General features: G+C 30.7%; 1 protein-coding gene across 1 annotated transcript; it reads left to right on the top strand.

The window, feature by feature from the left end:
- The first annotated feature begins 2,207 nt into the window (after positions 1-2,207).
- Positions 2,208-8,110, top strand: LOC101491842 (TMV resistance protein N-like). The gene is made up of 5 exons (XM_004514243.4): positions 2,208-2,801; positions 3,378-4,488; positions 4,734-5,033; positions 5,135-6,058; positions 6,431-8,110. Exons 1-5 carry the CDS (start codon positions 2,329-2,331, stop codon positions 7,865-7,867), a joined length of 4,245 nt encoding a protein of 1,414 aa, XP_004514300.1. The 5' UTR covers positions 2,208-2,328; the 3' UTR covers positions 7,868-8,110.
- The last annotated feature ends 6,904 nt before the right edge of the window (positions 8,111-15,014 follow it).

Genomic DNA, 15,014 nt, shown 5'->3' with positions numbered 1-15,014 from the left:
TATATATATATATATATATTTGAGTTAAATCTGGCGAGTTTTTGCTTTGGCCCAATTGGTAGTGGGACTGTGTGGAGGCGGTACTTATCCCCTATCACATACATGCATGCAAGGAAAATAGGGGGAGAGAACCCACCTCTTGATTTTCAAAGGAATTGAGAAGATGATGATACTCCTAACTTTGTCTTCACTGGCTTCTAGCAAGAAAAATGTGTACTTTTCCTTTCTCTTTTTCTTGATTTGTCAAGTATTTTTTTTTTTCTCTTTCTCCTTCTCTTCTTCTTCCTTTAAGTTCCTTTCATTTTTTTTACAGTAAATATCCAAGACTGTCTCTCACTTTTATCACTTGTTTCAATCAAATCCCTAACTTTATGAAAATTATAAAATGATCCTTGGCTTTTTAAAATGTTAATCAAGTTAGTCCCTCTATTAATGACAATCACTTGACATAGTTAACTTTGTTGACATGCTAGGTTAACTGTCTCGTGGGCAAATGTTAGGGACCACATTGATACTTATAAAATAATATTGTTTGACTTGAATTTGCCATGTGTGTGCAAATGTTAGGGACCAAATCGATATATTTTCATATTTTTGGTGCTAAATGTTGGAGACTATTTTGACACACGTTAAAACTTCTTTTGTTGATATAATTGTATAATACATTAGCTATTTTGGGGAAGTTTGTATAGACACATTTTTTGTGTACCTTAATTTATTGTGTATTTATTAATTCCTTTGAAAGCATATTTTATGTGTACCTTAATTAATAGAGTGAAACAAACTAGAGATACCAAAGCAGTTAACATTTATTAATTTTTAAAAGCAGTATATCAAGAAGACATTACAATCTAAATAACCACATTACAATCCCTTATACTTGCAAACCTTTGTTGCATATATCAACCCTACTCATAAGCTTCACAATAACCTCTCCAAGATGATTTTGTCCAATCAAATGCCTTTAAATTTGTCCATAACCTTCATTGTAAGGCCTCCATGTTGTTTCTATGCTATTAATATATATTGCATCAACCCCAACAAGTTCATAAGGAACAAATATACTAGGAGTTTCATCATACAATAGAAAATAACCACGTCTAACATCATTCTACAAAATAGATAATCAAATTAAATTAAACATGAGAATATTTCAATAAAACCCAAAGAAAAAACACAATAAAACCTAAAAAAATAGAATTTTTTTCAATTAAATGTTACCTACGAAATTGAATTCATATATTTAGTATCTTTATAGTTTTTAGAGGGAAACTTTAACTTCTAGACCAACTACACACCACTTATATCTTTCAACTTTACAAATTGGGAGTCACAACTGCTTCTCTTCGTATTCGTTGTCGAAGAAGATGGAAATTGGAGGAGAAATGGTGATGGGGGAAATGAGATGGATGAGAAACAAAAAACTCTAAAAAAACAGACAATACAAACCTTTGTTTAAACCCTAATGTATGTCAAAATAGTCCTCAATATTTACCAATAAAAATTTAAAAATGTATCAATTTGATCCCTGACATTTGCATATATGGCCATTCGAGTTGGACAATTTTTTTTCAAAAAGTATCAATTTGGTCCCAAGAGTTTTCCACAAAGTAGTTAACGTGACACATCAACAGAGTTAACTTTGTTTGTCACCGATAACTAATTTGATTAACATTTTAAAAAGTCAATTATCAATTTAGAATGTTGATAATGTCAGAGACTTAGTTGAAACAAATGATAAAAGTGATAGACCATCTTGAGTATTTACTCTTTTATTCTTCTTTTCTCTCTTAGTTTAGTGATATGTGTGTTTTATTTTGGTGTGTTTTGTGTTGGTGTTGACTTGGTCAATTAGGCTTTTATCTTATGAAGTTTTCATACTAAAAACAATATTTATATTCCTTTCTCTAATTCCCTTGCTTGTTATGTATAATTTTATATTATGTATTTTTTACAAATTATAACTGCATATTAAATAAATAAAACATAAAATAATCACTACCAGTTATTTAATATTAAAGAGGGATGCTACAATATATTTCTTCAAAAAATAAAACGTAAAACACTAAATAAAATAAACTATTAAAAATATAATTTTACTTTTTTTATTTATAAGAAGTATACTGTAGACTTGCAACTAATTAATTATAACTAACTTTTATTTATTACTTAAGTTAAGTTGATTGTATATTTGTATATCTAGAAAAGATATGTAATTAAGGTTGGCCAATGGCATTGAATAGAATTCAATGAATCTGGTTGCTTGCTACGTTGACTTCGAGGACCAGTGTTGAAGCTTGAAACTGATCTTCATCTAATCTAATAACAATGAGTGTGCAATCTAGCTTCACCTACGATGTGTATCTGAGCTTCAGAGGTGAAGATACACGATTCGGTTTTACTTCAAATCTCTTCGCTGCTCTTAAACAAAGAAGTATCCATACATTTACTGACGATGCGCTGCTTCTTAAAGAAGAGAATATATCTCAATCACTTTTTAGGGCAATCGAAGAGTCTAGGATCTTCATCATTATATTCTCCCCCAACTATGCCTCTTCTAAGTGGTGTTTGGAAGAACTAACCACGATCCTAGAGTACTATGAAGAGGGGAAGAAGAAAAATTGGGGAAAAGTTTTACCAATTTTCTATGACGTTGATCCTTCTGATGTGCGAAACGGGAGAGGAAGTTATGGAGAAGCACTGGATAAACATGAAGAGATGTTCAAGGATGACCTTGAGAAGGTCGACAAATGGAGGTTTGCTCTGCGCAATGCGGCTAACTTCTCCGGCTTCCATTTCCAGTTTGACTTCTTCCATCCCTTAACCTATTTAATTTTGGAGTAAACTATTGAGGCGCAGTCACTATACTCTTGAATATATTGAAATTAAATGCATCATCAAACGCGTCTTTTGATAGTCATTTTATAGACTAAATTGATTAATAAAAGACATGACACAAATGACTAACAATATGTTCATTTAACCATATTTTTATGTAAAAATTGCTTAAAAATTGACTAATCGTAGGGTTATATAATAATTGACTATGTATAACTCATGAACCTATAAAACTTTAGGGACCATGACATCTGCAGGTCTTCTTTCTCCCTCCGCCCCCGGTTAGGACGTTTTTGAAATATTCATAGTCTCGTGGACCTATTTGAGAACATCGTACAAAGTCAGGACCAATTTGATTGTTTAGTCTTTAATTTTCATTTTTTTTAATTGTTAAAATTTAAAAAGAAACGAAATGCTTCTTTATCCTGCGTTGGAACTATTTAAATTGTAATCTTTATTATATAAGAATGAAGTGAAAATGAAAGTTTAAGTATGCATATATACTGTAACATCACACAAGCTTATCTGAGATTGGGCAGGAGGAGAGATGGAAACGAATATAAATTTATCGAGAGTATTGTAAAGGAAGTCTTTCGCATGATTTCTCGCGTTTCTTCTTTACATGTTGCTGGTTACCCTGTTGGATTGGAGTCTCGAGTGGATAAAGTAAACTCACTTCTGAATCTTGGGTCTGATGATTTAGTTCAAATGGTAGGGATATGGGGAATTGGTGGAATAGGGAAGACCACAATTGCTCGAGCCGTATGTAATTCAATCAGTCACTTGTTTGAAGGTTTATGTTTTCTCAATGATGTGAGACAGAATTCAATGAAGTATGGCTTGGTACATCTCCAAGAGACTGTTCTTTCTGAGATATGTGGAGATGTAAATAAAATAAAGAGTGTCAACCAAGGAATTCCAATAATAAAGCAGAAACTCCACCGGAAAAAGGTTCTTTTAGTTCTTGACGACGTTGACAATTTGAAGCAACTCCAGGTTATTGCAGGAGCATCTGATTGGTTTGGTCCTGGAAGCAGAATCATCGTTACAACTCGGGACAAGCATTTTCTAGTAAGTCATGCGATTGAAAGAATATATGAAGCAGACGCATTAAGTGAAAAAGAATCTCTTGATTTGCTTAGTTGGAATGCTTTTAAAACCGACAAAGTTGATCCATGTTTTGTAGACATTTTAAAACGTGCATTGACTTTTGCTTCTGGGCTTCCATTGGCTTTGCAAGTAGTAGGCTCCTACTTGTTTGGCAGAAGTATAAATCAGTGGATAAGTGCATTGGATCATTATGAAAGAGTTCCCGATAAACATATCCAAACAGTACTCAAGATAAGCTACGATTCCTTAGAGGAAGAAGAGAAGAGTGTTTTTCTTGATATTGCTTGTTTCTTCAATGGACATAAGTTAGAAGACGTCAAAGATATACTTTTGGCTCGTTATGGTGTATCTGCAAAATATAGTATTGAAGAATTGATTGAAAAATCTCTCATAAAGATCGATGATGGTCTTGTGACATTACATAACTTGATTCAAGACATGGGTAGAGAAATTGTCCGACAGGAATCACCATATGAGCCTGGCAAACGCAGTAGGTTATGGCTTCCTAAAGATGTAGTTTGCGTTTTAGAAAAAAACTCGGTGAGTAATCAACTGATATAAAATGATTTGATTTTTCATTCATAACCTTGCGTTATTTCTTGACTGTTATATATACATACAAAGAACAATATCTATTCCCTATGTTTCTTATCTTTTGTTTACAAAACCTTATTCACAATGGATTACTTTTTCCGCTTTATTATATGATAGTTTGTCTAAGTATGAATGTTGAATTGCAAGCATTCATAATTGTATTGTGATCACAATGTACTTCATCTTTAAAGGGTTCTAGTACAATTGAAAGCTTATTTTTGGATTTCCCCAAAGATGAAGTGAATTCACATGGACCCAAAGGTAAAGAAGTATATTGGGATGGACAAGCTTTAAAGAGGATGCAAAACCTCAAAATACTTGTTATTAAAAGTGGTTGTTTTAACAAAGGCCCCACACATCTTCCCAATAGTTTAAAAGTGTTGAAATGGCGAGGGTATCCTTCAGCGTCATTACCAAATGATTTTCATCCGAAGAAGCTTGCCATACTCGAGTTACCTGCAAGTTGCGTAGTGGTAACTGAACCAATTCAGGCAAGTATTGTGTGTGTAATTTGTATATGAATAATGCACTTTAAATTCTAATGATTTTTCCATTGCCGTCGTGTCTTTTTTTCTTTTCTCCCCCATTGCAGACGTTTAGAAGCCTGAAATATATGAATTTAAACTACTGTGAACTGATAACTCATATACCTGATGTATCTGGCCTCCCAAATTTAGAAACATTGTCATTTAGAGATTGTGTGAATTTATCTGAAATTCATGTGTCAGTTGGATTTCTGGATAAACTTAAAATCTTGGATGCTGGTCATTGCAAGAAACTTATGGCTTTTCCACCCATCAGATTGATCTCTCTTGAACAATTCTATATTTCACATTGCTCAACTCTAGAAAGTTTCCCAGAAATATTGGGGAAGATGGAAAATTTAACAGAGCTTCGAATCATCGGAAGTCCTATACAAGAATTGCCATTTTCAATTCAAAACCTAAATCGGCTTCGAAAATTAGAACTACAAATCTGTGGAACGGTTCAGTTGCCAAGTAGCATTGCCATGTTTTCACAACTTGGTTTGATGTGTGTTTCGAGATGCGAAGGGTTATGGTTAACAAAACAGGACATAGGTGAAGAATGGGATACCAAGTCTTCAAAGACAGAACGTCTTATTCTGTCGTACTGCAATATATCAGATGACTTCCTTCCAATAGGTCTTACTTTGTTTGCCAATGTAAAGGATTTGGACCTGTCGGGGAATCATTTCACTATTCTTCACGCGTGCATTAAGGAATGTCACTTTCTGAGGAACCTTAAGCTGAATGATTGCGTGCTTATACGAGAAATTACAGTGATGCCATGTAAATTAGAAACACTTTCTGCAAAACGATGCAAATCCTTGAAATACATGGATCTTACAGGAGAATGTCACTCTTTGAGAGAACTTACTCTGGATGATTGTATTTATCTTCGAGAAATTAAAGGGGTTCTGTCAAACTTGGATCATTTCTCTGCAAAAAACTGCACATTATTGACTTCCCAATGTGCAAGCATGTTAGTGAATCAGGTTCCTCTTTTGATCCCTGTTTTATTTTATTAAATATGCTAAGTCGTATTCATAATTTCCTGTTGATTATTATGGTATTTGCTCTAAAAATAGTTGATGCTTTAGTGTATTAGGCAGATTGGTTAATGGAGTGTTTTGGTATACGTGCAAATTCTTACATAACTATAAAGTGCTTGATGCTATGTTTAGGTTTTTATCATTACCACAATAACCTTTTATAAGTTTTTAGACATTTCTTAATTTTCTTTTTTGAGATTCAAGTCTTCACTTTTGTAATCACTAATATTAGTTCTTGTCAAATGGGTATCAATTCCTATCAATGTCTCACTTTCTAGATTAAATTTTTAATGTTTCTAAACTTATGACTGACAGGAAATGATCGAAGCTGGAAACAAGATGTTTTCTTTGCCAGGATCAAATATTCCGGATTGGTTTGCGCACCGTACAAGTGGAGAGTCAATATCTTTCTGGTTTCGTAACAAATTCCCTGCAATTTCTCTGTGTCTTGTTATTGGACAGGAAGATGAGCTACCTATCTCAGTCAAGTTTAGTCCAAAAGTGCTCATCAATGGCAATGAACTGTCCGGTGGCAATCAGAAAGTCTACAAGTTCAGGATAGCTACGGATCATATACTTTTGTTTGATGCACGGATGCTAAGTTTTGAAGATAATGGAGATACAGAATTGTCAGACTATGAGTGGAACCATGTGGTGGTTTCATATGAGGATCTTATTACTGACAACGGGGTTCCAATCAGAGTGGTTGCCAAATATAGCGGAATCCATGTATTTAAACAAACGAGTGGACTGGAGGATATCCAATTCACCAATCCCCGGAAAACATTTATAAATGCGAATTTGGGTCCCAATTCAATGGCAGAGCCACCTCAAAGAGAAACTTCAGAGAGTCTTTCAAATAATGAAGTTTATGCTACTTTAAAAGAAAATGACCCTCCTGTCATTCACGGATGTAGTGTCGACGAGGATGCCGATCTGGATGCAGTATCCTGTGAGGAAGAGTCTTCTTCCAACACTGAAGGTTCTGATTCAGATGATCCCTTCGACTTGATTAATAGAAAACTCTGTGTTAGTTGGAAGAAAATCATATCCTCAGGATCAAGTTCTGGAGATGCAAATCTAAGATCCATTAGCGAGGCTATTAATGCCTTGGAGTTGTTAATGGTGAAGGACTTATCAGAAGTCTCTTCTGATCCCGCAGCGCATTCCAAACTTCATCAGCTCTTGGATCTATTGGGTGCAAGTAGCCACCCCAAGGTGACTGTAGAGATGAAGGAGGCTATTGTGGAGTTCAAGAGAAAGGCCTTTTTATTATTCCAACAATTCCAATCCACTGTTGAGTCTGTCAAAACACTGAAGGATTTTGAGAAGCATCTGACCAGAATTAAGCAAGAGACTGTGGAAGGCAAGAGTCGAAGAAAGGACCTAAAAAACTCAATAAAAAGGGTTTCTTTGGGCATCAAAGCCGAAAATAGTAGTAAAAAGGAGCTAGAGTCAGAAATTGCAGTTTTAAGAAAACAACTAGCTACCAAAGAAAGGGACCTTGAACAATTTGTGGTGAATCTCAAGAATCAGGAGGAAACACTCTCGACCTATTCAACAAGTTATGCTTCTCTCAACGAGCAAGCTCAATCACTATTAAAACAAGCTGATGATCTACTTGCTGTAAGCAGTGGGATAAAGGATGAGGGTGAAGCAGCTGAAGTAGAGCAGAGTAGGCTCAGGTGGACTTGGTCTATTGATCTTACTGGCCAGCTTAATCAGATGAAAAAAAACATTCTTGGCTTCTAACTGGTTTATCAAGAAGCTGGAAAACAGCATAATAAGGAAACCATATTTGGTCATGGACTTTGTTTATTGGTAAATCTCCTTATTTTCAATCTCATTAGTTTGAGGTGCTTTCCAACTTCAAAACTATTTGAAAATTGTAAAACACTAAACTTTTACATATATCCATATTGTAAAAACACTTAGGCTAATTTGTGTGCCGATTGTTTTATACATTTTATTGGTGTCAACAATATTTTTTTGAAATGGAATTGGTTCAACAACATTTTTATAATTATTTTAGAGATTGAGACACTCAATTCCATAAAGATGGTTTTTTTAAAGAATCCAGAATGACCGAATAATCTAATTCAATCACGTGGTTTCACAGGTGACACAATGGAAAATTGTATAAACAAGTGTGAATAAGTAAATTGATATCTGAACTTTTACTAATTGATAAATATATTTTTAAAATTGTAAAATATAAATTAAAATAGTTTCTGTGTTTTACCATTTTTGTTGTTATATTGTCATCTTTTTGAAAACAAATTTGCTAATAAAATGTTATTTTAAAGAAAAATTTATGAGTAATTGTAATTGTGTATGAATTAATTATTAACAAACTAATCCATAAAAGATTAAATTTTGTAGGAAAATTAGTTTTCGTGATACATTCATATGAGATCAATGTAGAGAGATCACATATACAATTAATACATCACATTATAGTTTTTAACGATAAAAGTTTAAATATGAATTATTTTGATTAATATTTTACAATTTTAGTAATGTATTTGTCAATTTATAAAATTTCAAGAATTAATATAATCAACGTTTATAATTTTCAAGACCAATGTATTTATTCATTTTGTGAAAAACCATATTAACAAAAAGGGGAGGTGCGAATTGAAGTAGCAATGTCAATCACAAGAAATGAGAGTTTGAATTGTGATTCCCTTTTTATAATTAATTTATGTATTAAAAAAATTTAACTCAAGAATGATCTTGGTTTGATAAACAATAAAAGCAAAACCTTCTTAGTTAGTAATATAACAATAAAAACTTCACGATGTGATCAGTGCTAAGTGAGTGATAAATAAATGGAGATAAGGGAAAAAGAATTCACACAACAATATATCATGATTCACACAAAGTGGGTTATGTCCAGTCTTCACAATTTGTGAGATTTTTCACTAAAGTGTTCAAACAAGAATGTTTTTCCTTTTCACACACACATTCGAGATCAATCTTGATAAGTTACAATAATTCACCTTTCAACCTAGAAAGGATTTTCAATGATTACCTTTCAATCTTGAAAGGATTTTACAAGTCACCTTTTAAATACAAAAGAATTTTTTCAATACACTTACACTATCTTTAACTCTATAATGTTGAGTGTTAACTTTAAATGGGTTGATGGATCAGACTGTACTCAACACTTGGTTTGAGTTTAAATTTTATTAAAAAAAACTCAAAGAATAGATCCTTAAATCTAGAGAAGAAGAGCTAGAGTATTTGCTTGAATGAAGAACTTATATTTCTCAAGCATTGTTAAGTGAATGATTATTTTCACTTTTAACTCTTTTTGTTTCCCTTTCCTTAAGGTTCCTTTTATAGGTTTGATGAAGGCTTATGAAAGCTCATATAGTCGTTGGAAGACAGGTTGTTCAGTCTATAGTTTAATAGACGTGTGTTGAAATAAAGCAAAAACTTTCTTGCTTAACCTTTAAAACGTTATTCGTTTCTGTTTTTGGTAATAGCTGGACTTTAGAACTTTTGACAATTGTTTGTATGTCATGTTTCTCCATACTTGCATAAGTGATACAATACTTTATTTGTTCAAGTTGTACTTATCTATCTTAGCCATCAACTTTGGGGATTAGTCTTGCTTTTTATTCTTGATGTATTGCTTTACTTTTGTTGATCCTCTATGAACGAATTTGTCCAAAATGATCTTGTGTATATAATTCTATTGATTTCATAATGAAAGTTGGTAATTTGTGATGAAGATTTGATAGCCCGAAGCAATCATGATTTAATGAATGGACTGAATGAATGGACTGTCAAAAGACAGTTAGTGTTGTTTTAGATCAGATTTAAGCAGAACTTTCTGCACAATATTGTAAGTACAATGTACTTGTGCCCTTGCTAAAAAATCATCAATTTAGAGATCAATCTTGAGGTTGTTTTCCTCCTTTGGACATTCAGCTCGAGTTATTGGCTTCACCTTTGTTTTGAGAAGTCTTGATACTCTTTAAATTGTGGTTTGAAATGTGGAAAATGATATGTTTTAGTTATGTCTTTAAAAGAGAGTAACCAGAATGTTCTTTTGTAAAATTAGAATATTCTTCGTTTCTGTTTTGTATGAGTGAGTGTTGGACTTAGAGCATTGACAGTTGTTATATGTCATGCTTTTCTGCTCTGTGTGCATGCTGTTCAAAGGTGCAGTTGCAGTGTCTTATCATGTATGTTATGGTTGTACTTATTGCTTTATCAATCTGGATATTGATCTTGCTTGTTAGTTCTTGATGCTTAACTTTTGCTTTTGTTAATCTTTGGAGTAGATCTTTCTGGTATGATCTTTGTGTACCTACGCCTGGTACATTGGTAATAAGGACTGATTTATCAGCAAACCAGAAATGTTCTTGTATATGGAAAGTTTGAATGTTCTTGGTTGGATAAAACTAGATCAATTGTTGTTTTTCCATACTTTTGTTTTTAATAAACTATAATGATCTTCATTTTTCCATAACGATCTTGTTATTAATTTCCAATTTAGTTAACACATGATTTTATTTATTTATGTCATGATATGATCATTGATTGTTGCATGAGTGTATTTGATCACCTTCTTCATGAATATACTATCTTGAAGATGTAATTTTGAATGATTGATATATGATATATTCTTTTTGAGATTCTTTCATTATTGAGTAGATACTTATGCACTTTGATGATGTGAATGATTTCTTACTTGTTCACCTATGCAATTCATGTTTCTTAAATAAAACTTAAGTGCAGTCATTAGTAGATCACCATTCATAAAACTTAATCATTTATTTTATAAGGTTTGTTATCATTAAAATATACATTAAAAGGGTTTTTACCTCAACAATCTTTCCCTTTTTGATGATGACAAACCTTTTGAATAAAACTTAAATTTTATGGATGAATATAAATAAAATACAAGAATGTTCATAGATATGTAAATAAACTCCCACTAAACACATATAAGAGTTTAATCTTAATATTATAATTAAACTCCCTCTAAACATATGCAAGAGGTTAATTCTTAACATTCTTCATTAATTTCTTTCATCCTATATCCATCATATATTTCTCTTCCCCTTTTGGTATCTATCAAAAATGCTGGGGAATAAAAATAAAGGATTATAACATGTATAATATCGATAATTATTTTAGTCAATATTACAATCAAGATATATGGATTATGATAACAAAAACAATATGACATAATTATATGCAAGCATTTTAACACACTCGAAAAATAGTCAATGAATATATACTCTTCTCATTTTTAGAAAAAACAATGAGTTGACTTCAGTTTTAAGAAAAAATATTTTCTAAAAACTCTCCCTTATGAAATTAATATTCTTTAATATTTCAAAGTTCCATAACACAACCAATATGTCTCTTTGCTCTTTGTCCTCTTTCACAACTGACAACCTTTCAATTTAATATGATCATGTTACTGTTATAAATAGATCTACCTTTCATTTTTAAAACTAGAGACAAAAGAGCGCATACACGAAAGCAAAATGAATGTGATATCATGTCAAATATAATTTTGTTCTTTACAGAACATCCTTATGTTAATAATGTTTGTATTTTTCAAAAACTAAATTTTTTAATGGATAAAAAATATGCCAAGAGATTTGCTCACATTAAAAAAATTATTTTGTTACAACATTTTTGCAACCTCACAAATTAACAATAGGCTAAATAGCACATGTGGTCCTTCATGCTAAGACATATATTAATATGCCTTAACACTCAAATATCAATTTTTGACTTCATGCCATAATTTTTTTTGGATTAGTTTTGAGTTTTAAAGCAACAAGAGACATAAATCATTTTAATGAAGGTCGAACATATATTCTCTTGTTGAAATCCTTCAAAAATAAATTCTAAACAAGCAATATGCATGATTTTACATTTCTAACAGAGATGAGTAATACAAGATGTTTCACAAGACATAATAATAATCACAATAATAATAGTACTAGTAATAATAAAGTAAAAGGACACAGAAGTTTCAATTACCTCTATGCATATAAGTGATGTAACCTGAGCACCAATATTCACTACACATGTTGTTGATAAACCATTTTGAAAAACTGTAGCAATACCTTTTTGATCAAACTTCTTTAGTAATCTTGTTCAACGACGGATAATCTTCGAATATTTTGGAGCTTCTCTTCATGCTCATTCATTTATCTTGATTGATGATCGAAATGAGACAATTTATCTTTTGTTGTTGAGAGAGTTCCTCCATTATGATGTTAATTCAAGATTGTTTTATTTTGCTTTCATTGATTAATGTTTAGCTATGTTTGATAAATAGTAGCCACATTGATGTTCTTCAACCATATCATCATGATAGGCAATATTAATTTTGATTGGATAAAGCATATTCACTGTCAAGAATGTTCTGCTCTTGTGGAGAACGTTCTAGTACTACTTCTAGAATGAATCCATGAACCTTTTTGCTTAATTTGATCATTCTTTTATATCCTTTTTTGTTTTGCCACTCCATGATCAGATTTTGGAGTTTTATGGATGATATTTGAACATTATCAACTTTGTGATTTACCCAAAATTTAACATTGTAATTATTTTTTTTCACCATCCTATTTTTCATCATGAAAATCAACATATTCATCAAATATAATATGCATAATTTCATCTATAGTTTGGGCTTTGAGATTTTATATTCTATAATATTTATAGAATGTAGAGTATTTAAAAAATATAATTTGATGATATTTTAAAATAAATTTTCCCATTCTTTCTTTATCATGCAAAGCATAGTAATAACATTTAAAAAGGGAAAAATATGATATGTTTTGCTTTCTATTTTTCAAAAATTCATATGAAGCTTTGAATCCATGCCTTGACAGCGTCCGTAAAATAACAAAAATCCATGAGGCACTGATAAAAAAAGGTAGCTTCAACATCAATTAGATTAATCAAATTAATACATTGACCTGAATTGCAGTCCCATGTCCTAAGTGTCCCATCAATGCTGCCAAAATAAAGTTTGTCGGATCCAATCGGAAGTACAATTCCAGTGACAAGCTTCTTGTGTCCTTGATGATTTGTTAATGTGGCAAACCCATCACCATAAGACCAAGAATGTAAGCATAGTTTACATTCATCCAATATTTGTAGATACTTGGTGAAGACTTGTTAGCGACTTGTGTCTTGTCTATGCCATTTTCACTATTTCTATGCAAGATGGTCTTAGGATTATGCTTGTGTTTTGATCCAGTGATTGGTTCAGTTATACTCTTTTCAACTTTTATATCCAACATACTCCAAAATATTTTTTGATTCATGTAAAATTGTTCTAGCCATTTTTTGTAATTAATTTTTTTAAAACAGCTTTATATTATTGGAAAGTTCTTTAACAAAAAAATCATGTGAAATACCATTGTCATCAAAGAATTATTTGAAGAATGGTGTTTCAAATTTTCTTTGATCATTTCTTATAGAAATGACAATTCTTTTTCAAAAAATTAAAAACATAATTAAGTTGGAAATTCATCTAAGTATATATCATAAGGATTTTTCTTTAAACTAAAACATGAGGATGTTTGTTTTACTTCAGCTATGTGAGGTTTAAAAATCTATCTATTATATATATTTAAAACAGACCCCCGAATGCCACCTCATTCTATTTCATCCACCTATACAAAATATTTCCCACATCAACTTTTAGCTGATGTGGACTTCTTCTCCTTTCTCTCCTCTCAATCATGCTCTCAATGCCTATTCTTCTTCAATCCTCCTCTCAATAATAATATTATTTTATAAATTTATAAATTATAAAATTATTTTACAATTATTTATAATAAATTTATAATTTATAAATTATTTTACAATTTGATAATAATTTATAATTTATATTATTATCGAATTATTTTATAAGTTATTTTATATTAAATTTATAAATTATTTTATAATATTATTAGTCATTTACCAATGGTAATAATCTATATTATTAGTCATTAAATTCAATGGAAAAAAACCACATAATCACTCATAAATATCCTCATGGACAATTATATTATTCCACTTATGGTGAGTAATGATTTTATACGTTAAAAATTCAATTACTCATTAATATCAATCCATTTACAATTTCTTTCAATTTATGTCAATCCATTTTTTAGTAACATTTTATACAATAAAAATTTATATTCTATTTGACAAAAAATACACAAATTTATAAAAAATAATCTTAAAATAAGAATATATGAAAAATTATTTAAAAAGTTACTTTCAATTATTAAAATACACAAATTTATTTAAAATTATAATATATGAATATATTAAAAAATATAATGAACAAAAGTTTACTATATATATGTGTTTTGAAATTTTTCCTCATTTTAATTTTTCTAATCATATTCAATTATTACAAATCAATAAAGTAATATTATAAGATAAATATATTTATAATACATAAAATAGTTCTTATAAAACTTATAAAATTAATTAATTAATATGTGCGTTGCGCGGGGCCATAATCTAGTGATGTTTAATTTTGAAGTACTTTTTTTTTGTTTTTACTTTTACCAAGTTTTTAACTTAGGTTTTGGCCGGTTTAAATTATAGAAAAAATACATCTTTTAGTCCTTTAAATTTAACTTAATTTCCGCTCTTCTAAGTTACATTCTATTTGCTTAGTTACTTATCTCATTTTACACAACAATTAATTCAAATGAAAATAATTGATACTTTAAAATTCTACCAAATACTGCAATAATAAGTTCTCACTGTAATCATATAGAAAACATCCATAAAATCTTTGAAATGACTTATGTTTTTTAATTTTTTTTACAACAATTTAAACACATGTATTATCTTAAAAACAAGATAATAAAAGTATATCCATATAATCAATGTCTTTAACTTCTTTTAT

The sequence above is a fragment of the Cicer arietinum genome, chromosome 7 (assembly GCF_000331145.2).
Source record: "Cicer arietinum cultivar CDC Frontier isolate Library 1 chromosome 7, Cicar.CDCFrontier_v2.0, whole genome shotgun sequence".
Taxonomy (NCBI): Eukaryota; Viridiplantae; Streptophyta; class Magnoliopsida; order Fabales; family Fabaceae; genus Cicer; species Cicer arietinum.
This window is presented reverse-complemented; position numbering and strand designations above follow the sequence as displayed.

What these genes read in the sequence shown, in the direction of transcription:
- LOC101491842 (XM_004514243.4), top strand. Translation starts at nt 2,329, where the DNA reads ATGAGTGTGCAATCTAGCTTCACCTACGATGTGTATCTGAGCTTCAGA. An exon ending in TTCTCCGGCTTCCATTTCCA is followed by an intron (nt 2,802 to 3,377) that starts GTTTGACTTCTT and finishes GAGATTGGGCAG; the next exon opens with GAGGAGAGATGGAAACGAAT. An exon ending in CAAGCATGTTAGTGAATCAG is followed by an intron (nt 6,059 to 6,430) that starts GTTCCTCTTTTG and finishes TATGACTGACAG; the next exon opens with GAAATGATCGAAGCTGGAAA.